At 37.0% G+C, this 27,377-nt stretch overlaps 2 protein-coding genes across 3 annotated transcripts; both read right to left on the reverse strand.

The window, feature by feature from the left end:
- Window positions 1-5,687: 5,687 nt before the first annotated feature.
- LOC149389713 (5'-methylthioadenosine/S-adenosylhomocysteine nucleosidase-like) lies at window positions 5,688-8,911 on the reverse strand. The gene is made up of 8 exons (XM_089624586.1): window positions 8,675-8,911; window positions 8,504-8,567; window positions 8,185-8,276; window positions 7,642-7,748; window positions 7,457-7,531; window positions 6,928-7,002; window positions 6,750-6,842; window positions 5,688-6,271 (listed from the first exon to the last, which is right to left on the reverse strand). Exons 1-8 carry the CDS (start codon window positions 8,760-8,762, stop codon window positions 6,074-6,076), a joined length of 792 nt encoding a protein of 263 aa, XP_089480712.1. The 5' UTR covers window positions 8,763-8,911; the 3' UTR covers window positions 5,688-6,073.
- A 13,682-nt stretch (window positions 8,912-22,593) lies between these two features.
- On the reverse strand, window positions 22,594-26,109 carry A/N-INVB (Plant neutral invertase family protein). Of its 2 annotated transcripts, none has more exons than XM_089623378.1 (5): window positions 26,001-26,109; window positions 25,218-25,609; window positions 24,661-25,092; window positions 23,384-23,942; window positions 22,594-23,096 (listed from the first exon to the last, which is right to left on the reverse strand). In XM_089623378.1, exons 2-5 carry the CDS (start codon window positions 25,605-25,607, stop codon window positions 22,807-22,809), a joined length of 1,671 nt encoding a protein of 556 aa, XP_089479504.1. In that variant the 5' UTR covers window positions 25,608-25,609; window positions 26,001-26,109; the 3' UTR covers window positions 22,594-22,806. The 2 variants fall into 2 exon arrangements, with proteins under 2 accessions (XP_089479504.1, XP_089479505.1); XM_089623379.1 differs by having other exon boundaries at window positions 25,218-25,614; window positions 26,001-26,068.
- Between the last annotated feature and the right edge of the window lie 1,268 nt (window positions 26,110-27,377).

Consider the following 27,377-nt stretch of genomic DNA (forward strand, 5'->3'; position numbering starts at 1 on the left):
ACTAAATTTAAAAATAAAAATTGAGATGAGATTTGAAAACGTTTAACAGCGATGGATTGAATCTGAATTTGAAAAAAAAAATTGAGCTAAAACGTTTAACAGCGATGGATTGAATCTGAATTTGAAAAAAAAAACAAAAACAAAAAAAACTAGATGAAAAAAATTTAAATCCATTGCCGAAGAACTGAAACCATGACTCGGTGGCGATGGTTTCCTTGGTGGCAAGCATTCTTCTCTAGAAACTGAAGGCTAGATAGAGAGTTGTGGTGTGGCTATGGAGATGGGAAAAATACATAACATTAAGTATTTTTACCGTTGAAAAAAAAGTCGCGGTATTTAAGTGTATAAAAACAAAAAGATAAGATATTTATGCCCCAATAACTCTATAATTTATTGCTCAAATACTCCACCAAGATAACTTTTTTGTGGTATACCCCGCGGGACAAGGTAAATCATGCTGCACGGGATACACCTGTCAAATATCACGGAATAACGAGATACTTTTGAAATTATTTGGTTGGTTAACTAGCATCTTACGAAAAAAACTGTCATGGGGTACCTTATTCAACGTGGTATTAAGGATTCGAACCACTTGATGGACCTAAAACAAGTAATAATTGTTGTGAGGGATTTTTTTCTCACCCGAAAAAACATTAAGGCCCAACCAAAAAATGAAGAAATGTGAAGTCCAGCCCAAACTCGCCCATGATGCAAAAAAGGATCGCGAGACATTTTCCTTCACAAAAAAGTCTCGCGAGCCATTTTCCTTCACAAAAAATGATCGCGAGACATTTTCCTTCATAAAAAAGGATCGCGAGCTATTTCCCTTCACAAAAAAGGATCGCGAGATTTTCCTTCACCAAAAAGGGTCGCGAGCCATTTTCCTTCATCAAAAAGGGTCACGAGACATTTTCCTTCACAAAAAAGGATCGCGAGACATTTTCCTTCACAAAAAAGGGTCGCGAGCCATTTTCCTTCACCAAAAAGGGTCGCGAGCCATTTTCCTTCACCAAAAAGGTCGCGAGCCATTTTCCTTCATCAAAAAGGGTCGCAAGCCATTTTCCTTCACCAAAAAGGGTCGCGAGCCATTTTCATTCACCAAAAAGGTCGCGAGCCATTTTCCTTCACCAAAAAGGGTCGCGAGCCATTTTCTTTCACTAAAAAGGATCGCGAGACATTTTTTCACAAACTTGCCCGCGACCCAACAATAGCCAAATGACAAACTTATCCCAACATCCAACCCCTCACTATAAATACTCAAGGCAAACTCATATCAAGGGCTGGCTTTTTCTCTCTCTAACTAGAATATACCAAATTCTCTACTCAGCTATTTCTCTCTCTAAAAACACCTTTGAGACCGAAATCAAGAACAAAGAGAATCAAAGCCACTTCACATAGACAGTTTCACACAAAAAAAGAGCAACAATCTACTTCCATTCTCTCTAGAGTGGAAGAAGAAAAGCTTACTCTATCTCTCTAAACCCAAGGCTCCAAGCCAAATTATATTCCCTCTACAAGAGTGTCCAAGAACGTGATAAATCAATTATCATGTTCTTCACTTAATAAGAGGAATATTCCATTACTAATCTCACAGATTCGAAGACACGTGACCAAGTCCGCTCGCGTCACGTGTCCATAAGTGTTAATCCAAAAAACGGCTTAACATTTTAGCGCTAGAAGGAGGGGATCCCGAGAACAACCACGTACGGGCTCTCCACCAGCAAAGACACTCATTTCTTAGGTACCAAGGAACTCCAACTACGTCAGGAAGTCATCATGTCCAACCGCGCGGCCGTCTCCGAGAGTGGCGCTCCCCGGCGAACGGAGAGTGTGGCGCTCCACACGCGAGCGCGGACACAGGCAAGGCAGGGACACGCCCAGGAAGCCCCCCCGGCGGGCGCCGGTCCAACGACGGGCGCAATGCCGACGGCTGACCCGAATACCACCAACGCGGCGAACCCCGCCAGATCGGTGTTCATCGAGCGAGACGACCGGATGGAACGTCTCGAGAACAGTCTATTCTTGCTGGCAGGTGAATTCGCAAGAGACAGGGACGAGCGGGCCATGAGGCGTCACGCCCGGGAGAGAAGCGGACAGGTGCGAGATGTCTACTCGAGGAGTCACGACGAAGGCGGCCAGGACGACGTGCCCGACCCGAGCATACGGGACATCGGACACAACCACCGGGAGGAGCGACGGATGGCCCACGAACAGGTACCGCAGCGCTCGGAGGCTCGCCGCGACGAGGGACGAAGAGACCCGCGAGCGCAGCCTTGTGCCCCCTACCCCAAACGTCCCGCTCCACGGCCGGAGCAGGAACCGAGTCGCGAAGGTCCGCCTTCGAACGCCTAAGACTAGGGGAGGAAGTCGCCGACAGCGGGGACGCAAGGAGGTTCTCACCGCCGCGACGTGCCAGGTCGCCGGGGCGCCTGGAGCCAAACGTGAACTTGAGGCGCCACCTCAATGCCAGATGGGAGATCCCAAGGCACCAGCCCGCCCCAGGGACCCATGAGCAGCAGGAGGTTGCTCCCCCGGCGACGGCAACCCCGACGCTTCCCGCGCCGCACGCCACCCAGGCATCGAACGAGAGAGGGCGCACCACCAGGTTCGCGCCGACCGCTACTCAGGCCGGGAATGATGAGTTGACCAACATGGTTAACGTGCTGAGGGAAGAAGTCCGAGAATCACGGGCGGCACAGACAATGATCCCGCTCGTCAGGAGCATGATCGAAGGCGTGACCTCGCCGTTCGCAGCGCACGTCCACGTCGACGATGCCGGAGGGACTTTTCTCCCTCCCGCCATGCCACTTTACGACGGAAGCTCGGACCCCCTCTACCACATCCACCAATACCAAACCAACGTGAGGATGGCTGGACAGTCACCATCAACAAAGTGCCAGGCGTTCTGCCTCACGCTCACTGGCACCGCGTTCGAATGGATCTAACGGCTCGGACGACGGTTGATCTAATCATTCGAGGATCTCCAAGAGAGGTTCCTCACTCGCTTCTCCGCCTCGCGAGTGCGCATGAAGGAAAAGTCATACCTCTTGATGGTCAAGCAGGGCAGCTACGAGACGCTCCAACACAACCTCAACCGGTTCATTGAAGAATCCAACAAGGTATATGACTACGAGGACATCTCACGACGCGGGAGAGGCTAAGACCCAAAAGAACGCGAGAGAGACAGTTAAATTCCGGCGAAAGCCGAAGGACATCTCACAGGGCGGGAGAGGCCAAGTCCCGAAAGAACGCCATAGAGACAGTCAAAATCCGGCGAAAGCCGAAAGACATCTCAAGACGCGAGAGAGGCTAAGGCCCAAAAGAACGCAAGAGAGACAGTCAATGCATGGCGAGAGCCGAATGACATCTCACAATGCGGGAGAGCTCAAGGCTCAAAAGAACGCTAGAGAGATAGTCAAAATCCAATGAAAGCCGAAGGACATCTCACATGGCGGGAGAGGCCAAGGCCCGGAAGAACGCCATAGAGACAGTCAAAATCCGGCGAAAGCCGAAAGACATCTCAGGACGCGAGAGAGGCTAAGGCCCAAAAGAACGCGAGAGAGACAGTTAATGCATGGCGAGAGCCGAATGATATCTCACAATGCGGGAGAGCTCAAGGCTCAAAAGAACGCTAGAGAGATAGTCAAAATCCAATGAAAGCCGAAGGACATCTCACAGGATGGGAGAGGCCAAGGCCCGGAAGAACGTCATAGAGACAATCAAAATCCGACGAAAGCCGAAAGACATCTTAGGATGCGAGAGAGGCTAAGGCCCAAAAGAACGCGAGAGAGACAGTCAATGCATGGCGAGAGCCGAATGACATCTCACGATGCGGGAGAGCTCAAGGCTCAAAAGAACGCTAGAGAGATAGTCAAAATCCGGCGAAAGCCGAAGGACATCTCACAAGGCGGGAGAGGCGAAGGCCCGAAAGAACGCCAGAGAGATAGTCAAAATCCGGCGAAATCCGAATGACATCTCACGACGCGGGAGAGGCTAAGGCCCAAAAGAACGCTAAAGAGATAGTCAAACTCCGGAGAAAGCCGAAGGACATCTCACAATGCGGGTGAGGCGAAAGCCCAAAAGAACGCTAGCGAAACAGTCAAAATCTGGCGAAAATCGAATGACATCTCAGAAGGTGGGAGAGGCCAAGGCCCGAAAGAACGCCAGAGAGATAGTCGAAATCCGGCGTAAGCCAAAGGGCATATCAAGACACGGGAGAGGCTAATGCCCAAAAGAACGTGAGAGAGACAGTTAATGCCTGGCGAGAACCGAAGGACATCTCACAATGCGAAGATGCTAAAGCTCAACAGGACGCAAGAGGAACAGTCAAGGTTGGCGAGATCCAAAAGACATCTCGCGATGCACAACGAAGCACAGAGATAGATGAAGCCCGGACTCTCAAAGGGAAATAGGAGGCTTAGCTCTCACTACTTGATCTTCTACTTCAAGTGATTTGGGTGAATTCATCACCAAGTAGCGTAACATCACGTAACCAAAGTTGCGTATGATAGTCCGAAGAAAGGCGAAACCCCAGCCCAAGAAAGACAACAAATTCACGAAAAGCCCAAAGTCAAACACCCCGCGGTTCGGACGAGCACACACGAACTCCACTGAAAAAAAGACAAAGAAAAACTACCTTCGACCAAATAAATTTCTCGCACGACAAGTCGCACGAGAAACTGGGGGGTTAATGTTATGATGGATTTTTCCTCACCCGAAAAAACATTAAGGCCCAAACAAAAAATGAAGAAATGTGAAGTCCAGCCCAAATTCGCCCATGATGCGAAAAAGGATCGCGAGATATTTTCCTTCATAAAAAAGGATCGCGAGATATTTTCCTTCACAAAAAAAAAAAGATCGCGAGACATTTCCTTCACAAAAAGTCTCACGAGCCATTTTCCTTCACAAAAAAGTCTCGCGAGCCATTTTCCTTCACAAAAAAGGATCGCGAGACATTTCCTTCACAAAAAAGTCTCGCGAGCCATTTTCCTTCACAAAAAAAGTCTCGCGAGCCATTTTCCTTCACAAAAAGGCTCGCGAGCTATTTTCCTTCACAAAAAAGTCTCGCGAGCCATTTTCCTTCACAAAAAGGATCGCGAGCCATTTTCCTTCACAAAAAGTCTCGCGAGCCATTTTCCTTCACAAAAAAGTCTCGCGAGCCATTTTCCTTCCCAAAAAAGGATCGCGAGACATTTCCTTCACATACTTGCCCGCGACCCAACAATAGCCAAATGACAAACTTATCCCAACATCCAACCCCTCACTATAAATACTCAAGGCAAACTCATATCAAGGGCTGGCTTTTTCTCTCTCTAACTAAAATATACCAAATTCTCTACTCAGCTATTTCTCTCTCTAAAAACACCTTTGATACCGAAATCAAGAACAAAGAGGATCAAAGCCACTTCACATAGACAGTTTCACACAAAAAAAGAGTAACAATCTACTTCCATTCTCTCTAGAGTGGAAGAAGAAAAACTTACTCTCTCTCTCTCTCTAAACCCAAGGCTCCAAGCCAAATTATATTCCCTCTACAAGAGTGTCCAAGAACGTGATAAATCAATTATCATGTTCTTCACTTGATAAGAGGAATATTCCATTACTAATCTCACAGATTCGAAGACACGTGGCCAAGTCCTCGCGTCACGTGTCCATAAGTGTTAATCCAAAAAACGGCTTAACAATAATAATAAATAAATAAATAAGAGATCAATACTGTTTCCTTCTATCAATCTGGAAGAAAAAAAATAAATAAACAAATAAATAAGACACTACCACAATAGTTCGCGTTGTTGTACGAAAAAAAAAATAGATGTAGCAAGTCAAAGACCATCAATGTCCACACGAAATCATCTCTGTTATGACTAGAACAAGGAAAAAAAGAACCAAATAAAATATATCCACAACCTATTATTTGTGGAATGAGCAGCCATATGCAAATTATACATGTGGAAACTTGTTTGGGGGAAAAAGAATATATAAATATATAGATTTAAGAAAGTGGTAAAATAACCTCGGATGAGCTAAAAGCCCTCTCTCATACCATGGAAATAAAATCGGTATTGAAAACAAATCAGAGTTCGGAGAGGCACTTTCCACTGATGAAATCAATGACTCGCTCGACCGCTTGGTCGAGAGCCGCCGTTACTGACGCAAGATTCTGTAAGAACTCCTCAGCGGTCGGTTTTTCTCCATCCACAATGTCAGTGACAGCCTTCACGAACACTTTTGGTATCCCAAAAAGATCTCCGACATAAGCCACGGCCGCGCCCTGAATTAAGCCACTAATCTTTTCAAGGGCGGCTAATATGAAAATATTTTTCTAAGGGGAGAGCATTTATTTAATTTGTTCTTAGATGGCCCATGGAATCAAGGGCCAAACACAATTTTGTTATGCTATATAAGATTGTTCCACGCTTCAGTAGCAGTAGCTAGATCTCTTGATAAAGAGAAACTGGGTGGAATACGTTAAGGAACTTAAATATTTTAAGGATTATTCCGTGTTGGACTTAATCCGGGATTGGTCAAGTGTGTGGGTGGATTATTCCTTGTTGAGCATAGATATTTGAGGAACTTTTAATATATATATACTACTTAGAAGTTAAGTTAGTTGGTATATAAGAGTAATTAATATAGAAGATGACGACGAAACTTGTATAAGAGATTAGGGGGATTAGGTCAATATATTTCATATGGGAATATGGATATATTATAATTGAGTAACGGGGATAAAAGGAAATGAAACCTACTTCCATGTCTTTGATTGTAGCATCGTTTGAGGTGATTGCTGCTTCGTCGTGTGGGGACATATCTAGAGAGTCACCGGTTGATAGTTTTCCAGTCTGAAGCGTTGTGCAAACGAATTCAATCAAAAGTTACGAGTTCAATTCTTTTTATTTTAAATTTTAATGAAAAAGAATTGCTAACCTTCAGGTCAAGTTCCTTGAGAAGGTTGGGTGTATGTAAGGACTGTCTTAAGCCAACTCCGTAAAGATCAAAAACCTACGGGAAGACAAAGTAGAAGAAAGCATTAAGCAAGGACGATCGAATATAAGATCGAACCTGTAAAGTTTGAAACCTTGTAAAAGCGACCTAGGGGACTGGCATTACTGTATAATAAGCATATGCAAATTGTTCACGAAAAAAGCAAACACTAATCACTTTTGGTTTTTCTCCGAGCCTAAAATTGTCACCATAAGTTCTTATTGTCGCTATCTCTATCTTCATACGCAACGGAAAAGATATTTATAAATTTTAAATAAGATAACCAGATCGGAACATGAAAGCATAACTAGTGGATGCCAATTATGGCGATGGCATAACAGGTATTTAAGCTTAAAATTGTCAATACCTGAATCCCTGTACTATGCCATCAACAATGGAGCTTTATGATTAAGTTAAGACGATGATTATACTTATCACTCTATCACTACGTCGAGACCAGAACATTACTCACGGGAATGGGTATCCTTCTGTCATGGAAAGCAACATCAGATGCAAGATACACATCTCCTATCTGTGCTCCTTTGGCCTTGAATCATCAAGAAATCAATCAGTAAAAATAGAAACGCGTACAGTATTATCAAGATCCAGTCAATGTATATAATACTTTAAATCAGCCAAATATGATCAAAGGAGTACTTTAAATCCACCGGCTGTTCCAGCATTGATGATCAGGTCCGGTTTGTAAGCTTGGATAGAAGCATATGTCACAAGAGACGCAGAAATTGTGCCGATATTATCAACCCCTAGAAACAAAGAGTTCCGCATACAAAAAATTACTCTTTATTAAAATTATATTTATAAAAAAAACTGTAAGAGGAACGTATATAATAATACTCTAATGTCCTCGGTGTGTGTCATTTAATGTGAATTACACTGATCGCCACTAATCACTGGAACAGATTAAGATAATGCCGTAATGACATTGAAAAGTTGCTTTTATTGTTGAGACTGAACTTATACTATTTATAATGACATGAAGGTAAGGTTATAGCTATGATGGAGCTAAAAATTCATCAATGGTATCATATTGATCAGGAAAGTTATGAAACAATTGTCATTACACGGCTTCAGAGTCAAAATTGATGTTACATCTTGTGTGCTAAAGTAATTTGCTTCATAAGAAACTCCTTCAAAAAATATTCAGATGAACCAACAATAAAGATGAAATAAAACACTAACCCAAAGATAAATCTTTCCCAGGCCAAACTAGATTGATATTAAGATCCTTGTAAGCCCCATGATATCGAACCCACGGCACACCATTCGGGAACCTGAAACCGATCATACTCTCTAACATGTTACAAAAAAAAAACCTTCAGAAACGCTATTTAATAAAAATCAATAATTTCTCTACGCGTATTTCATTATTTCAAACAGACTACTTTTTTTCTTGGTGTGATAAATTTGTATCTAAAAGTGATATAAAAAAATCCGATCAGCGAACAAAATTAAACACACATACAAAGAATAACAAATGAGAGAAACAAAGAAAACTCACGGGGGGTTAGGATCCTCAGAGAGCTGAAACTTGTTAACCACTGGAAGAGCTTCGGTCTGCATAGCTGTTATTCCCAAATCAAAAAACCGAAATCCAGGGGAAAAAACTGATTGCATTTACATATGCACAGAGACATATACAATGTGAAATAGAGAGGAAAAAAAATATTACCGATGACGATGAGAACATTGGAGATCGGAGTTTCGTTATGAACCACGATTTCCTCTCCCGAAGCATTAATATCGCCGATTGGAGGCATAGCTTGTACTTCTTTTCTGTTCTTCGTCTTCCTATTTTCTCGGGAAATCCAGAGGGAGAGAGAAGAAAGAAGACGAAGCGCAATGCGAAAAAATATTTATCTTCTGGACTTACTATTGGGCTGTGAGAAATGAGAATCGGGAATGAAATAAAAACACGGGATTGTCACTCACTCGAGCTTTATTTACTATTTTTTGTTTTTTTGGTAGCACTCGCTCAAGCTTAGAAACTACTAGTTTTTTTTTTTTAACTTTTAAATATTATGTTACATATACCAATAGAAAATTACCTCGCATATCAAATTTTGAAACATAATTTCCTAAATATGAACAATGCTTTTAATTTCGTACAACAATGATTGTTACAACTTTATTTTACTAATTTGAGCTAAAAAAAAAGAAAAAAAAAAACATTCTATATTTGTCATTTTATTATTTTCTTGATTTTACAATTTATTTAATATTAATAGTTTTATTCAACTTTTTTTATTTAAAGCTTCATTCAGAATAAATATTAAATATATTTTTAATATAAGCAGAAAAAACTATTTTTTTTTTTTTTTAAAATAAGCATAAAAAATTAGAATATGAAAAAATCAATTGGCACTACACATAAAATAATCAATAATTTGGCTCGTCACAACCCAATCATTTATTTTTTGAGAAGTGATTATATGATCAAAATTATATGATATCTTAACATTACAACCGCATGTGACATTATTGACCAAAATTACATAATTATTCGAGAATTGAAAAAATAACATTTTTCAATTGTAAGATTTTCAAAATAACGTTTATTTTAAATCCTTTCAAAATAGTCTTTCTTCAAATGGTGACCAACTAATTTAGTTATAAAAAAATTGTAAACACTAAATAAAATTAAATAGAGGACTCAAAACAATACACAAATTTTTTTTTTTAAAAAAAAAAAAAAAAAAAATAAAGCATTGTAAACATCGAGAAAAATCCATTCAAATGATTGTTTATAACTCAAAAAACACTATTTTTGTAGTATGCCCAAAATAAATCCCATGAATTCAATAAAATAAACTACCTAGGCTAACATTGTTTTCTTGTTTTTCTTACGAGTGAAAATCTCATGTAATATCATATTATTGACCAGAAATTTTAACACCACTACTCATTACGAGTAATGGAAGGAAACGAAAATACCATTTCTGTTTCCGTTAGTGTCTTTCGTGGCTTAAAGAAAATGGTATTTTCATTAGGCAATTCTTTGTCTTTCGAAAGTTAACGAAAATGGTATTTCCGGTAAGCATAACGAAAATTAACATTTTCACTAATTTCCGGTAATCAAGAAAAAAAAATAAGAATAAAATCAAATTTAAAATGATATGAATGGGTGAGATTGAATGTTAAAACCACTCAAGTGTCTGAGATTGAATAGCCTTTAATGCAAAGCATTCACAAATGCATAACAGTACATACTGGTTTGTCATCTTCCGTATGCCATTCTGCCAATTTCCGCCAGATATCGAAAGTCCCTCTGTCATTTTCGTGCCTCACAAAATTCGTCACTTTTGTGAGCCAAAATAAACAAACGGTGCCTTCCTTCCATTTGTTTCCGTACCGAACGCCCATCCTGAACTACTACCCATAGTTTATCAAGAGTAGAATTTTATTGAAGTATCGATCACTATAAAGATACCACACCTAATTCTTTGTAGTTACATGAAATATCGTTATTGGTGTACTAATAAGAAATCAATGTAGATAACAATTAGTTATACAAATGAATATAGAAAATGGCTTATTATATATATATATATATATATATATATATATGTATATTTATATATACATACACACATATAAGAGGGCACATTACTATTAAGCAATGATTGGACTGCGTTGTCGACGAAATTATTAAGAAAATATTGTTATAATTTGAAAAATATGTGTCCATGAAAATTACGAAGAAAATAGTGTTACATAATTTAACATGTTCCAAATCCAAACACATGTAGTAAAAAAAACTTTGAAATTTAGACACACATAATAAGTTTTAAAAAAAACATAATAAGTTCCAACATAGTCTCAATTTGTTATTTTACTGACAACTAGACCTGAAAAATTGATTTAAGTTTTAGGAAACAGCTAACATAATCCCTAATCTTTATTTTGAACGGTAGAAGTCTCTAATCTTGAAAATTACACATTCCGTTGGTCCCTAATGTCATATTACGTTAAATTGTTAACAGATTCATCATTTAAACGTTTATTTTGTAAAATAAATCATTAAAACAATTCAAATCAATGAAAACAATTAAAAGAAATATCGACGATGGAAGAGAAAATTCAGCTCCTTGCTCGACGACTCCGTCCCGCCGCTGCCGTAGGCCACGTTCATTAGTTGCACGATAGGAATCTTGTGGTGGTAGCTATGGTGGGCGTGGTGGTGGGAGTAAGGGCTCGGGTAGTGATTGATGTGGTGGAGCTGCGTAGGAGGGGTGATTTGGAGCGGATTGGCCGTGCTGCTGGACCGCCGTGTCCCAGGGTTGTAGATCTCTAGGGCTTCGGCGGCGGATCCCTCGCCGTCGAGGTCTTTCCGGTGGAAGTTGCGGTGGCAGGAGCAAGCCGCACATTTTAGGGCTTCGAGCGAGCCTTCCTCGCCTCTCCGCAGCCGTCGTAGACCGAGCCACCGGCGCTGGCGGTGTGGTTCTTGAGGCACTCCCAGTACTTGACGGCGGCGTAGGGCTTCTGCGGTGGCGGAGATTGGAGGTGGAGCTGCGTGAGAGGACGGGGTGTCTGCTCTAGTGTTTGGGCTTGGCCAGTGCAATTGCCTAGGATTGGGGCCGGGGATGATGACGTCATCGTCGACGCGTTATTGTTGTTGTTGTTGAGAGAGACCTTCTTTACTCGGAAGGGAATGATGTGGCGGCAGCCAGGGCGAAGGAGGGTGCTGACGTGGCAGTGGCGGACCTGATTTGATCGTGGTGGTAGTTGTTGTTGTTGTGGTGGTTGTGGTGGTGGTGGTCCTGAGCTCTAAATTCCATGGTGGTGCTGATTAGTGGTCTCCAAAATGATTTGTTTTAAATGTTTTAATGATTTATTTTTTATGTAATTTACAAAATAAACGTTTAAATGTTGATTCTGTTAACAATTTAACGTCATATAGCATTAGGGACCAACATAATGTGTAATTGTCAAGATTATGGACTTCTACCGTTCAAAATAAAAGAATATGAATTATGTTAGTTGTTTCCTAGAACTTAAGGGATTTTTACCGTCATTTCCTCTTGTAGTTACATGAAATATCGTTATCGGTGTACTAATAAGAAATCAATGTAGATAACAATTAGATATACAAATGAATATAGAAAATGGCTTATTATATATATATACATACATACATACATACATTGTCGACGAAATTATTAAGAAAATATTGTTATAATTTGAAAAATTAGTGTCCATGAAAATTACGAACAAAATAGTGTTACATAATTTAACATGTTCCAAATCCAAACACATGTAGTAAAGAAAACTTTGAAATTTAGACACACATAATAAATTTTTAAAAATACATAATAAGTTCTAACACATTTAATATAAATCAATTAGTCTCAATTTGTTATTTTACTGACAACTAGACCTGAAAAATTGATTTACATCTCAATTTAAATAAAACATTTTCAAGATGTAAATTAAAATGAAGAATTTGTTGCAACTAGCCAATCCTCTAATTTTTTTTAATATTCTAACCAAAAATTCATTTTATTAAAGAAATAGTCCGTCATACCGAAGTAAATTAAATTAATTAAATTAGCTAATTTAATTTCACTTCTGCGCGATTGACTATTTTTTTAATAAAATGAAATTTTGACTATTTTTAAGAATGAGGCCGACTATTGGACTACGGATCTAAGTGCCCCTATTAAATATTTAAATAATAATATATGTATTTGAGTTTTCAAACTAATTTTTTGTTCTATAATAATTTGTAATTTACTAATGCTCCATGAAACTACTAAATTTTGATTTTGAATGTCGCCGAAAAAATGTGACGGTTCATTGTAATATATTGTGTATTTGCTGGACTATATATAATTATATATATATATATATATATGTATGTATGTATGTCATATAAATCAAATAATTACCAACATCACCAAAAAGGGTTTCTCTGCTTAAAGAAACATCTTACGTTTCAAGATATAAACGCAATAATACCGTAAAAAAACGATACAATTTTCACGCATTTTCCGCGGCATAAAATAACGTTGTGAATAAAATAACATTCTTCTAACGAAAAAAAAAGAAACAATTTCCACTCAATTTATATGCAATTTCAATCCTTGCTATAAATACACACCGACTAATTTAGCCTTGAATATAAGTTTATTACGCTCCTTACGGATTAGGCAGACAAAAGTAAATCAATGTTGCAATGCTACAGAAAGACACAAATTAAATAAAAAGTAAAATATAAACCAAGAAATGATACACACTATCAACAGTCATTATCAACATTAATTCAACCTATATAAATATCATTTTCTTTTAGATAAAATAGTTCGATTTAGTATTTTTTTTTTCTCATTTTCAAATTCAGCCATAAATTTCTTCCTTGCACATGTTTTTGTCGAATGAAATTGTACTGCTAATAAAAAAAAACATTATAAAAGTAAATTAAAGTTGCAATTTTTTCTACAGGAATAAATTAAAGAAACAAAAGGTATTTATAACTACTATATACTTTATAAAATAATGCTATTAACAACAGAAATATTTATGCATAAATCTTCGATTGTCACAAACAAATTAATTGTAAATTATAGTCCTTTCATTTCTCGACTTTCAATCCATGTTTATTTATTTTAATCAAAGATGAGGATATTTGGCGGGATGAAATTGAATGGAGTAGATTCTCTATTTTATATCTACTTAAGGATATGTGAGCTCCTTAATTATTTTAGCTAGCAAAATAAAAAATGAGCACTGTTAAAATAGAGAGCTCTCTAAATATAGCAAGCCATCCATCTTTTAGCTAAACTTTTTTAATATTATTGTAATCATAGTTATTTAACCCAATTGAGTCTTCAAAAAAAAATCTTCAACGGTCCGTTGATGAGGAAGATAGTCTTTTTGTTTCGGCATAGCTCAACGCTAGTATTGATGCTATACAAGGCAACAATAAAAAAAATATGTGAAACATTGCCAAAGAATTTCTGATTACTTTCACGAGTACAAATTGTTTGAATCTCAACGCACTGCCAACTCATTGATGCATCGGTGGTCCAGACTTCAACTCTTGGTGAATAAGTTTTGTCGGTACTATACTCAAATTGATGGAAGATAACAAAGTGGTGTCAACGAGCAAGACAAGGTATTAACTAATCATATTTAAATATATTCATATTTATACTATGTTGTTTGATTTCTTTTTTTTTTTAATTTGTTTATAATATTTAGATTATTCAAGCAAATATTTTATACCAACAATGTTAAGGAGGTCAAACATTTCAATTGTTACATTGTTGGAATGAATTGAAGAACCATCCAAAATAGACGTTTGGAATCTCAAAGAAGAAATCAAAGTCTACAAAAAGTTCTACTCCAACCACTTCTTCTCCTTCAACCTCATCTTCTATAAATTTAGAAGAAGAAGATTTGGAAAATGAAACAAATGTTAACTTCGATCGACCAATAGGAAGAAAAGCATCATAGGCTCAATTGAAAAAAGACAACGGAAAAAATCAAGTGACGCCTGCGGCTTTTTTATGTAGGCAACTGTTTGAAGAGAAGAAGGAAATGGCTCGCAAAAAAAATGGAGTTTGAAAGGCTTATTCTTGATTTTTAAAAAATAAATACAGCTAGAAAAACAGAAGAAGAGAAAATAATGGCAATTGATACCTCTAACTTGCCTATATTTAAAGCTCAATACTATAAAAGTCTCTAAAGGGAGATAGTTATGAAAAGAGTTGGATAGGTCTAAATAATGGCAATAACATGTATGTGTTTCAAATACAATATTATCTAGTTCTATTGCATTTTGAAATCATGTAGTACAATCAAATATTTCACTCATCTACTACATTTATACTATTTAAGTCGCTCCATGTTGTTCCCACAAATTAACTACAATATCACATTGAAATTGAGAATGCATATGCTTGTCTCTAATTTGACGATGGGCTTGAATTAAAGCACTTAAATCTCTTGTATGCTAATATGACACCGATGGTTCAGTTTCATCAACCACATCATAGTTGAAATCAAATTGACCAATATCTCCCTCATCTTCAATAATCATAGTATGCATGATCGCCAAGTGTTTCTTGATCTCAAAAACGAGTTGGACCACGCACAATTACAAATCGCAATTATGGCACCCCCCACAATGCTCTCTCTACATCTTTCCTCGCAGACTCTTGACATGTAGCAAAAAATTTCTTCTTATATACTTGTGGAGATGGTATGGTTTTGACAAATGTTGACCATGATGGATAAATCCCAGCAGCGAGATAGTATCCCATTGTATAATCATTACCATAATTGAATAATTAACAAGCGAAGCACGCCATTCCGTGAGATCATGAAACACATTAGAACGATCAATCACATTGATATCATTAAGAGATCCTGGTAAACCAAAATATGCATGTCATATCCGAAGATCATTACAAGCAATAGCTTCCAAAATGATAGTTGGCTCATGAATGTGACCAGAATTCATCCATTGCACATGACAATTCTTCCAATTCTAATGTTTCAATATCATAGATCTCAGACATATTCAAGAAATACAAGATTTATATCTTCAATTTCCAGAAATCTCATACATATTCCTTCACTTTAATATAATTGACATAGATCTCCCTTACAAATATGTTATATTATAAATATCACTCTTTTCGTTTATTTTTTACAAAAAGAAAAAATTGAACTCCCCAAAATACCCTTAATGAAATAATTTTTTATTTTCTATTCTATATACAAAAAAAAATTAAATTAAAAAATTTCTTCATAAAAAGTTAATGATTTTTTTTATAAAGAAGGATTTTGATTTTTTTTTAATAAAATAGTTTATAAATATTTATTCTATTAAGGGTATTTTGGGGAGTTAAAATTATTTTTTTTGTAAAAAATAAACAAAAAGGGTGATATTTGTAATATCACATTTTTTAGGGGAGGAATATGTCATTTATATTAAACTGAAGGGATATGTCTGATAGTTCTAGAACTCGAAGGGTTAAATCTCATATTTCGATTAAACACGAGGGACACTCTTGAATTTTTCCTTCAAAATTTAACATGTAGAATAAAATATTAAAATAATGGATGTTAACTAAAATGGAGAACATGGCTGGAGTTAGATGAAAAAAATGGCTCTCTATAATAGTTCTTTTAGCTAAAGTAGCTAAAAATAGATAAAATATAGAGAGAACCATTGGAGATGCTCTTAGTAACTTGAAGTAATAAATTAGTGGCCCCTAAGTTCAAAGTTGATTCTTCTATTTATTAAAATACAAGCGACTAAAAAATTATATTACATGCCTCCTATTCAACTCTCAGTGCTAACGAAGATGAGAGCTCTAGTGACTTACCATGAGTAGAAGGAGCCTTTAGAATTCGAAGCAAGATGGGCCCTTGGGCGAAGGAAGTTCATAAAGAAATAATTTAGACATAAAAATGACAAATTTATATTTCTATACAAATTTGTCATTTTTATGTCTAAATTATTTCTTTATGAACTTCCTTCGCCCGAGGGCCCATCTTGCTTCGAATTCTAAAGGCTCCTTCTACTCATGGTAAGTCACTAGAGCTCTCATCTTCGTTAGCACTGAGAGTTGAATAGGAGGCATGTAATATAGTGTAAGTACGAGTATTATTTGGGCGATAAGAATAGGAATTCAAACGACTACACAATCCCAGCAAGTTTTCTACTAACCTAATATGAGCACGACTATTTACTCTTTCTCGAAAAGCAAACAATCTTAGATGACGGATCTAATGGTGATCAATCACTAAAAATCAATAAGAACAATTCATAACAAACGATCCGTAAATTGAAATAAACAAGCATAATCTATCTCTAACGAATCACCCAACATCAATTTCAGGTAATTGCAACCCTATAAAAACCTAGCATCTAATCAAATTCATGATCATCAATACACGAAACAATAATCGAAAGCATTAAAATCAACAATGATACTAAAAACAAACTCATATTAATTAAAAAGGATGTTCAACAACAAACTAGATTGCACAAAAGTAAAAAAAAAAAAAAAAAAAAAAAAAAAAAAAAAAAAAAAAAAAAAGAAGAAAAAGAAGAAGAGCAAGTGAATTAGAGACCGATCGAGAGACTCGTCGGCTCATCAATTATGACGAATAACACGTTTTCTCTTCTCCAAAAGCTCCCCAATGTAGCCAACACAATAATAAAAAAATTAAATAAGTTTATGGGTGATTTTCGGAGCAATCCATATCCTTGGGATCCATGGACCAACAAAATATCAAAAACGGAAAGTAAGCTCGTCAAAATCTGAGGAATCGCGTAGCACAAAGAAAGCAGGCGAAAATACAACACGCAGAGGATTGCGCGGTCCGCACAAAGACCTTCTGAAATTGTCGAGAACAGGGCACAATGCGGGAAGACGAGGGTAGGCGAGAGCACATCGTGCGAAGAAGTGCGCGATCCATGTGAAAACATTCTGGACTTAGGCCGAGACTCCTACGTAGCGCTCGGAATGAGGAGCGCGCCGAGCGGAGCTCAGAATTGTCGCTTCATCTTGTCAATGACTCAATTAAGCATCGTTTTGACCCATGAACACTCACAAATAGCTCTAACATATTTCAAAGACGTTTCGGCTCTCCATTTTCACCTTTTACCTGAAATTCATCACGGATGCTTGAAATAACTTTAAAATACTCTAAGAACAAGTCATATGCAAGAGTCAAAAAGAAAAATTCAATTGTATAAAATGTACTCATCACCAATCAATACTTCTACAACATCAAGAATAAAACGACCAATTTATCATTTTGTAATGGTGACGTGATTGATTTTCAGGCTCGTTATAATGAATTTAAGTATATTTATAAGATCATTATTATATTTTAATATTTTGCTTTCTTAAAGCCATCCACTACTACACGAGGGATGTAGCTTATTTTTATGTAGAATATTCTTTTATGTATAAAAAAATGTTCATGAAGACATACATCGCAAAATTCCAAATAATGTTAAAAAAAAAGGGTAGTATTGAAATACAACATGTCACTCTCGAAAACAATGATACAAATAAAGCTTTTCGTTGTTTGAAAGGGAATATATATATATATATATGACATATCATTGATTCAAATTTCTAATGCTACCAAATGAAAATTAACAATAAAAGCTGACTTCCAAAAGCAATACAATACTAGAGTCGGACACAAAACAATGCACATTTAAATATTTTTAAATGGGAAAATATCAACAGTATCCCCTAGGTTTAATCGAAATGTAAGATTTATATCTTCAGCTTCCAGAAATATCAGGCATATACTTTTAGTTTAATATAATTGACATAGATCTCCCTTACAAATATATTATATTATAAATATCACCTTTTTTATTTTTTTTTTACAAAAATAAAAAATAAAAATTGAACTCTCCAAAATACCCTTAATGAAATAATTTTGAGGAGTTAAAATTACTTTTTTTGTAAAAAATAAACGAAAAAGTGATATTTGTAATATCATATTTTTTTAGGGGAGGTATATGTCATTTATATTAAACTGAGCGGATATGTTTGATATTTCTAGAAATCGAAGAGATAAATCTCGCATTTCGATTAAACATGAGAGATACTTAGGGATGACAACGGGTACGGGTAAAGCCGAGTACACCTATTCCGTTACCCGTACCCGCTATAATTTTTTACCCGTTACCCGGACCCGTTTACCCGGATTTTGAGACGGGCCGGGTAACGGGGATACCCGCCGGGTAAGCGGGTTAAAAATATTAGACCCGTTACCCGTTTACCCGGTTTAAAAAAAGGGTAGCGGGTCGGGTAGACTCGCTTACCCGTTTATAAAATAAAAATTCATCAACAATATAAAGTTTAAAAATAATAAATTTTAGGTGAAAAATATCAAAGTCCTACTACAATATAAAAAACATTAAAATTCAAAATAAATAAATAAAAAATACAAAAGAAATCTTCATTGCAAATTGATCATCTTCATTGTAAATTTGGTCATCTTCATTGCAACATATAAAAATTTATTATCTTTTTAAATATTTAAAAGTTAACGGGTCGGGTCCCGGGTAACCGGGTACGGGATGACTATTCCGTTACCCGTACCCGTTAAAACCGTAACGAGTATTACCCGTTTACCCAAAAAGAACGGATATTACCCGACCCGAATAAATCGGGTAACGGGTCGGAACGCGAGTAACGGGTCAAATTGCCATCCCTAGAGAGATACTCTTGATATTTTCCCTTTAAATATTCACAAACACATGCCACGTTTCAATTTGGAATACAAAATAATTTGTTAACTTTTAATATTTGGATAAATATATAACATTACATCCAAAAATATAATGGAATATGTAGATATGAAAAAAAAAAAACAAAAACAAAAAAACAAAACTGGAGTACACCTATTTGAAATTACATCAACCGTACCAAAAGAAATCAAGAATATATATATATATATATATATATATATATATATATATATATATATATAGAGAGAAATTTCATTTTCTAGACCCAAAAGTTATGGAAATATCTCAATTAGACCCGCTAGTTAAAAAATATCCAAATTTGGACTTTTGTACCAATTTTGGACAAAAATACCCTTAATTCAAAATAAACCCTCTCTCCATCTCTTTCATTCTCACTCTCACTTTCTCTCCACACCAAAGAACACCAAATCCGATGAGTTCCAACGCCCACCACACCAAATCCGACCGAAACCACCATAAATCCGACCTCCACCGAAAATACCCTTGATTTGAATGAGATTTGGAGGTCAATTTTTTTTTTTTTAAATATGGGAATTTCCGATGAAGATCATCGGAATCCATCGGATTCGGTCGGATCCGACCGAATCCGATGGATTCCGATGGTCTTCATCGGAAATTTCCGATGGATTCCGACATGTTTGAATTTTTTTTTTTAAATAATTTAAGATAAATAGAAAGAGTTTTTATTTTTATTTTTTATTTATGAACAAAATATACTAATAAAATATGCTAATAATTAGTTGTTTTTTCTAATTAATGATTAGTTTTTTTTTAATTATGAACAACATAATTAGTTGTTTTTTTCTAATTAATGATTAATTGTTTTTTTTATTATGAACAACATTACTAATAATGATTTGTTTTTTGTAATTAGTTTTTTTTTATTATGAACAACATACTAATAATTAGTTTTTTTTTAATTATGAACAACATAATTAGTTGTTTTTTTTTCTAATTAATGATTAGTTGTTTTTTTTATTATGAACAACATACTAATAAGTAGAGAATGAATTTTGTTTAATAGTGTTATATGGGCTTTAAATAAAAAATAAATAAATAAAACTCTTTCTATTTATCTTAAGTTATTAAAAAAAAATTCAAACATGTCGGAACGTGTCGGAATCCGTCGGAACGTGTCGGAATCCATCGGAACTCGTCGGATCGTCGGAATCCGTCGGAATCCGTCGGAATCCGTCGGAATCCGTCGGAATCCATCGGAATCCATCGGATTCGGTCGGATCCGACCGAATCCGATGGATTCCGATGATCTTCATCGGAAATTCCCAGATTAAAAAAAAAAAAAAAAAATCACCCCCAAATCTCATTCAAATCAAATGTATTTTCGGTGGAGGTCGGATTTATGGTGATTTCGGTCGGATTTGGTGTGGTGGGCGTTGGAACTCATCGGATTTGGTGTTCTTTGGTGTGGAGAGAAAGTGAGAGTGAGAATGAAAGAGATGGAGAGAGGGTTTATTTTGAATTAAGGGTATTTTCATCCAAAATTGGTACAAAAGTCCAATTTTGGATATTTTTTAACTAGCGGGTCTAATTGAGATATTTCCATAACTTTTGGGTCTAGAAAATGAAATTTCTCTATATATAAGAGGAGAGACAGAGACGTTCTATATATAATATTCGTCAATTTGACACCATTTTCCAATACTGGATCATCATGGACAAAGCAAACGCTTGGTTTTCGGAACATTATTAGGGTGCTCAATTATTTTTAACTTGGTCTACACGTTTTCTTTCACAAGAAAAAAAAACAAATAATTGGCCAGATAAGCCTTAAAAACAGTGGCAATTGTGTTTTAGCCAACGTTTGGTTAATTTTTTGTAAATGGCCATTGCGCCTACGTGGCAGGAAATTAACTGCTTTTTTGTTACTGAATTGCCCTTATTAATTGCGCATTCATTTTTAAATTGAGGCAGTTTTAATTTGAAATTTGAAATGTACCGAAATGGTTTTTATTTTCGGAATAAACTTTTTTTGGAAAGCAGTTATTGCATTTTAGTTATGCTGGACGTGTGTTTTGGTCTGTGTATATCGGCATTAATGGTGATGATTCCCTGAAACTCTGGACGTGTAAATGGAAATTTTCACGTTAATTGATTTGTACAGAACAGATGAAACTCTGGACGTGTAAATGGAAATTTTCACGTTAATTTTCACGTGTAAATGGAAATTTTCACTACATGTACAGAACAACAAATGAATGAAATCCCCAAACCAATAATCATGAATATTTTCACGTAAAAGAGTAGTGTCACTAAGCTTTCTGTTTCCACTCTCTCAGTACCAGATCACCAACGGTTTAATACAAGGACAAACACTCGCATATCCGGATTAAACTCATTAATAAATAAATAATGAGAAAAGCAAACAATTAGGATTGGAAAACAAAAAATAAAGGGGAAAACAGATAGCAAAAAAAAGGCGCACAATTGTCATAAAGAGAAGAACAGTTAGTTCCAAGGATCGTCCCAACCTTCTTCTCCTCTCCCTTCCCTCTGCAAACGCCTCTGGACGAATCGGAGGCGGCGGCGTTGTTGTTGGGTCTCTGAGGCGTGGCTCTGAACCTGGACGGAACCGAGATCGAGCGGTCCAGGTTGGCGGAGAGCATCGACACAGGAGTGTCGGGCCGGGCCACGGATTTCTTCGAAGGCGGGTGGTGCGGGACCGGAGTGTGGCGGTTTCCGATGTTCTCCTTCATCGGCCTCGCGAGCCTCTGTTTCCGGAGGTTGGTGGGAGGGGCGTTTTTTTAATTGGCCTCCAAGGAGGCGATCGGAGCTCGCGGCGACGAAGGAGGAGTGGGAGCTGTGGAATTAGGATCGGATTCGCCTAGGGTTTGTTCCATGTCGAGCCACCTGCGGCGGCGATTGGCGGAGGAGGATCGAGGGCGGTTATCGGAGGCGTTCGGGATCGGAGTCGAGCCGAAATTGTTGTGTCTGTGGACCGGAGATCTCGCCGTCAAGGGGTTATGGTGGTGGTGGTGAGGGGATTCGGCGGAGGAAGAGACTTCGGGAGACATGAATCTGGTTCTGCTTTTTTTTTTTTTGGGATTTTTGAATTTGTGGTTGAATGAGAGAGAATATTTGTGTATCTTTGGTATTGATTAAGGAAGAGCGTAATAACCGCGGTAGTTATTAGATGAAATATTGATTTAATTAATTTATTTTGTAGGCTATATGGGCGGGAACGGTTATGAGGACATTTTGGTATATTTGTACGTGTAAATAAATTGGGCTGGCCATTTACCCAAAATTAACAGAATGTTGGCCATATCCAAAACTGTATATTTATAGGAGGCTATTTAGCTATATTACCCAAAAAAAAATGCTAAAGCACATATCTCTGCATTAATATAATTTTTGAAACTAAGAATAAAGAATTGGACCAAAGCTGAAGAAAAAGAAACGAAGACAGTAATAATCCATTAACTAAAAAAAAAAAAGGAGTTCATTCCCATCGAGAATTTATTAAATCGAAACATGAATCAGCTTGATTATATTTTTTTTTTTCTGTTGTTTTTCCTCTTCCTCAGAATCTACAGAGACTTCGACCTCATCATAACGGGCTTCATTTGCCTGTCTTCCTCGATGGAGATCATGCCTATATGAGAGGGATCGTCAAGAAGCATTTTGGCCACCAAATACCCAGCGACCGACCACGTTTGAAGTTTCCGAGCTTGCTTTCCAACGAAGCTTCCAAGCTTCCCGTCGTAGTATTCGGGCCAGTTGTCCTTGACCAGTCTCGATTCCGCGAGCTCGATGGCCCGTCTCGCGATCTGTGGTCGTCCCGTCTTTATACAAGCTGCTGTGAGGAGCCATAACAGAACTGCACCACCGAAAATCAATACCAATTACAAAAATCACGATCTATTTTATTCAAAAGAAAATAGCATAATATAAGAATTAAAAAAGCTTGGTAATTTAAAACTTCCATGTTATCTGCATAAAATATAGCATTCTCCATCAGAGACACTCTTTAAGTCCTGAAATAGTCATGCATTTTTAGTATTGTTAAGAAGAAGAAAAAACAGTCTTATGCTTCATGAATATAAAGTATGACTGTTCACTGAACAAATAGTTTACCACTATTTACAAAAAAAAGTACTATAATACCTGGCCACGATCCTCCGTTGTGGTAGCTCCATCGAGTGTTTTTCGGGTCACAGCCAGTTACGATCCGCCACTCGTGACTTTCGATCGCAGGATAGCAGACCTTCAGTGGCATTTCACCAACCAGCTCTTCCCATCGCGATTCTATGAGGTCCATGATTGCGGTGGATTGCTCGGGCGTGGCCAAGGAAGAGAGGATTGCGATGCAATTCCCCAAGGCAAACCACCGGAAATCCATTCTCGCCGGACTGACGTTCCCGATGAAGTACCCGCCGCGGGTCGGCATGAAATCGAAAATCCACTCGGGGAGAGAGTCGGGTATGACATTGAATTTGTTGACCGCTGTGTGTGAGTACTCCTCGGTTTTGTATCTATATATGTCGTTGAGCTGCTTCAAGTCAATCCAGAAGTAACTTCTCATGTGAAAGCTCAAGGCGTGTAAGCGGTTGGATATTCGTTCTATGAAATCTTTTCCCTCGTCATCGTGCTTCAGTAGAAGCAAGGCAGATCTCAAGGCCATGTAGAAAAGTGCCTGAATTTCAATGGGATATCCATAGACACCCTGAAAAACAGATAATCATTAGAAATTGCGGAATTCAATGCAAATACATCAATTTGTTAACGCAAAAGAAAACTACACTACATGGCGTTAAGATATGCCTTGCTTCTACTGAAGCACGACGAGGGAAAAGATTTCATAGAACGGATATCCAATCGCGACAAGCTTGATAAGGTGTCATGAGCTGCCTTGTTTTTTTTCTCTTCTGAAAAGGCGTGAAATGATGCGTGTGTTTCTGGACTGACCGAATTAAATAACCCCTGTAATTTGACTAGTTCAAGAAACGGAAGTTAAAGAAGTAGTGAAAGATATGTGGGCTTGACAACAGTATTCCTCTACTACTATAAAGTGTTAACTGACATAAATAGCATATAGTGGACACAACTTTGGGTCCACATGGTCAGCAACTTTATTCAAATATCTTCCACAGCTTAGCTTATATTCCTACACACCTATTTTATAAGATTGGATTAAAATACACTCCTTGTGCACGGTTTCTGATACTTAAATTTACCGATTTAAGTACTATAATTTGCCACAAATTTATCATCTTGTCCAAAAGACAATTCTCAAGTTAGCACCTCTACCATTACTATAACAGAGCCAAGAGTCGGTGGTACACTTCAAATCAAGATTGTAGATCATAAAACAAAAAAAACATAGAATAATCAAGCTGAGATAAAAGCGATCGTGAAATCAAAGATGGGGCCAGATAGATTACCATCCTGCGATCGATCATGCAGCATCCATCAGCGCATAGCAGCGTAGGAAATGTGTCGAACCCTTCTGATAGACACAGGCTTAGAATAAGGCGCATTCCCTTCTGGCAATCAGGCAGTTCGGCCAAGGACGAGTCTCCCGTTGACTTTGTGTAAGCCCGGAGCAATATGATCCACCAAAATCCCGAATCAATAGGAGCAACTCTTCCTATGGCACTCTCTCCAAAGTCCGCCGTTAACGTCTCCGAGTTTTTTATGGGGTCGTGACGCACTTTGAAGCTAGCCGGCATAACTCCTTCTCCGAGCTTAAACCTGTCGATCACTTTCTCCCACGACTGAAGACGGAGAGTCTTCAAGATGAAATTCTTCACTATTTCCGGTTCCCCATTCATCAGAAAAGCCAACCCACTCGGGACAAAATCCCTAATAAACACCTTTAAAGACATGAAAAAAAAAAAACAATCGAGTTAAATTTCTACACAGATCGACAGAGAATCACGAGACAACATGCACAGGCATATATCATAGCTCTAAACAACAGAGGGAAGTTCTTCTTCACCTGATCATAATTGAGCTCAGATCCGGAATTATCTAAAGCCGCAATTGTCCCAACAGGCTTGCCTCGGAAATGCACCAAAGCACGCCTCAGAGCTTCCCAACCCTCGTTCAACATCGGATGCATTTCAGTATGCTGAGACATTGGGGTGTTAATTTGCGACCTTCGAGGCGAGTGCACCAAATCGAAACCATCTTTGTACCGATACAAATTCTCCGCGTTAAGCCCGATGGACAGTTCACTAAGAGACCTCTCGTCTAAAGACTTGTTCCGATCTGTATTCAGAGTTCTTGGCCTATCCTTGAAATTAACGAACTCAAATTCATCGATCTCTGCTACAGAACTCAGAGGCTCGCCGATCTTCAAACATCCATTATTCTGACAGCGCTCCATTGCTATCCTATAGATACGGAGCTTTTCAGATTCATAGATTCCACAATTCACGAACAAGAAAATGTCGTACACAGCCAAGACAACATCAAGAACCGATTTCTGCACTTCAATACAAAAATGCAATAACACAGATATTTCATATGATCCTCAAGATCATCGAATCTTGTTTATATCGATCTAACAGTGGTACACTCAACCAAACGAACGTTCAAAATATTAAAATCACAAATCCAAACACCACTACAAACAAAGAATCATAAAAAGAGGTAACTATAATGGAAACTAAAGATCCGATCACGAACGATTCCACAGCGAAAATACCAAAAGAACCGAAACGAACATGCATTGAGTCACAAGACGAACCAGAGAGTTTTGAAAGAAAACCTGACGAACCTGAATTCAATTCGTCTTCAGAGAGAAATAAGAGAGAGGCTCTCTAGGAAAGCCACGCCTTTTGTGCCTCTGACACCGAAAAAAGAAATGAAAGAAACCGAAAGAAAATGAATGAGAGCTCTCAGTGTAAGAGCGTAAGTGTGAGTGTATATTTATATTTTACTACAATATAGAATATCATTGGTACGCCATCAGGTAGGTCCTCGCTAACCGGACTAGCCGGTCACTCTTTCAGCGATTGCGGGCTGAGTGACCGCCACGTGGAGGTTCTGAACTCCGATTCTCTTGGTGTACGGAATATGCGTGTAATAAACTGAAGCGTATCAATTGAATTTATTATATAATATATATTTTTTAAAGAATATTATATACTGACACCGTTTGACATAATTTTATTTTTTAAAAAAATGCTTTTAAATTTCGTCTTTGAAAAAAACTATTTTTTAAATTAAACAATTGTTTGTCAAACTATTGTAAAATAGTTGTAACTACAGATTTAGTGTTTGTTAAAATATATATTAATGTGAGTAATAATTATTTATATAAAATGTAATCAATAATAAGGGAGAGTGAGCATACTACCCACTAATATTAGGAGAATAGCCCAAGTTTGAATAAATTAAGTGAATAGTCCAATTAATATTTCACTACGTAAATTATCTTCATATATAAGAGCAAAACTTAAATTCGCAAATCGGTTAATTTAATTAACCTACTGGAGTGAGTTAGGTTAATTAATTAACTGATTCGTGAATGATTTGAAATTCACAAAATATTTACAAAAATCATAACTTAAGTCAATTGATATTTAAATCATTCAATTAATTAACCTAATTCCGAATTCAATCATTTAGTAAATTAACTTTACTAAAAAAAAAATCAAAACCTAAACTAATATACAACCAATAAGTTAATTAATTAACCTAACTCACTCCAGTATGTTAATTAAATTAACATATTCGCGAATTTACCAAGGGCGTTATGGTCTGACCCGAAAATAAGGGCTATTTGCTTAATAAAATGAAACTTGAGCTATTCCCCCAATAAGAATGACAAACTTGGCTAGTTACAACAAATTTCACATAATAATACTAAGATATTTTTTAGTATATAAAAAATAAATTAAAGTGGGTATCTATAAATAGTAAAAAATAAATTATAAATTTTGGTGACTTAAAAAAAAATATTTGATAAAAGCATATCAAGATAATTATAATTTAAAGTTAGTGTAAGAGGGGAAAAAAAGATTAAGAGAGAATGTACAAACCAAAAACAAAAACTGCAATACAAAAACTTTCAAATTCTAGTTTTTAATTTTTTAGTTAAAATATTTAAAAGCATTTTTTAACTTTAAAAAAAATTACCAACCACTTAAAT

Source organism: Urtica dioica, chromosome 8 (assembly GCF_054948205.1).
Source record: "Urtica dioica subsp. dioica isolate 48M chromosome 8, U.dioica_male_clone48M_v1_H2, whole genome shotgun sequence".
Lineage (NCBI taxonomy): Eukaryota > Viridiplantae > Streptophyta > Magnoliopsida > Rosales > Urticaceae > Urtica > Urtica dioica.

What these genes read in the sequence shown, in the direction of transcription:
- LOC149389713 (XM_089624586.1), bottom strand. Translation starts at nt 8,762, where the DNA reads ATGCCTCCAATCGGCGATATTAATGCTTCGGGAGAGGAAATCGTGGTT. An exon ending in GAACAGCCGGTGGATTTAAA is followed by an intron (nt 7,532 to 7,641) that starts GTACTCCTTTGA and finishes TGATGATTCAAG; the next exon opens with GCCAAAGGAGCACAGATAGG. An exon ending in ACAGAAGGATACCCATTCCC is followed by an intron (nt 7,003 to 7,456) that starts GTGAGTAATGTT and finishes GTCTTCCCGTAG; the next exon opens with GTTTTTGATCTTTACGGAGT.
- A/N-INVB (XM_089623378.1), bottom strand. Translation starts at nt 25,607, where the DNA reads ATGGAGCGCTGTCAGAATAATGGATGTTTGAAGATCGGCGAGCCTCTG. An exon ending in CTGAGCTCAATTATGATCAG is followed by an intron (nt 25,093 to 25,217) that starts GTGAAGAAGAAC and finishes ATGTCTTTAAAG; the next exon opens with GTGTTTATTAGGGATTTTGT. An exon ending in CAACGGAGGATCGTGGCCAG is followed by an intron (nt 23,097 to 23,383) that starts GTATTATAGTAC and finishes TCGGTGGTGCAG; the next exon opens with TTCTGTTATGGCTCCTCACA.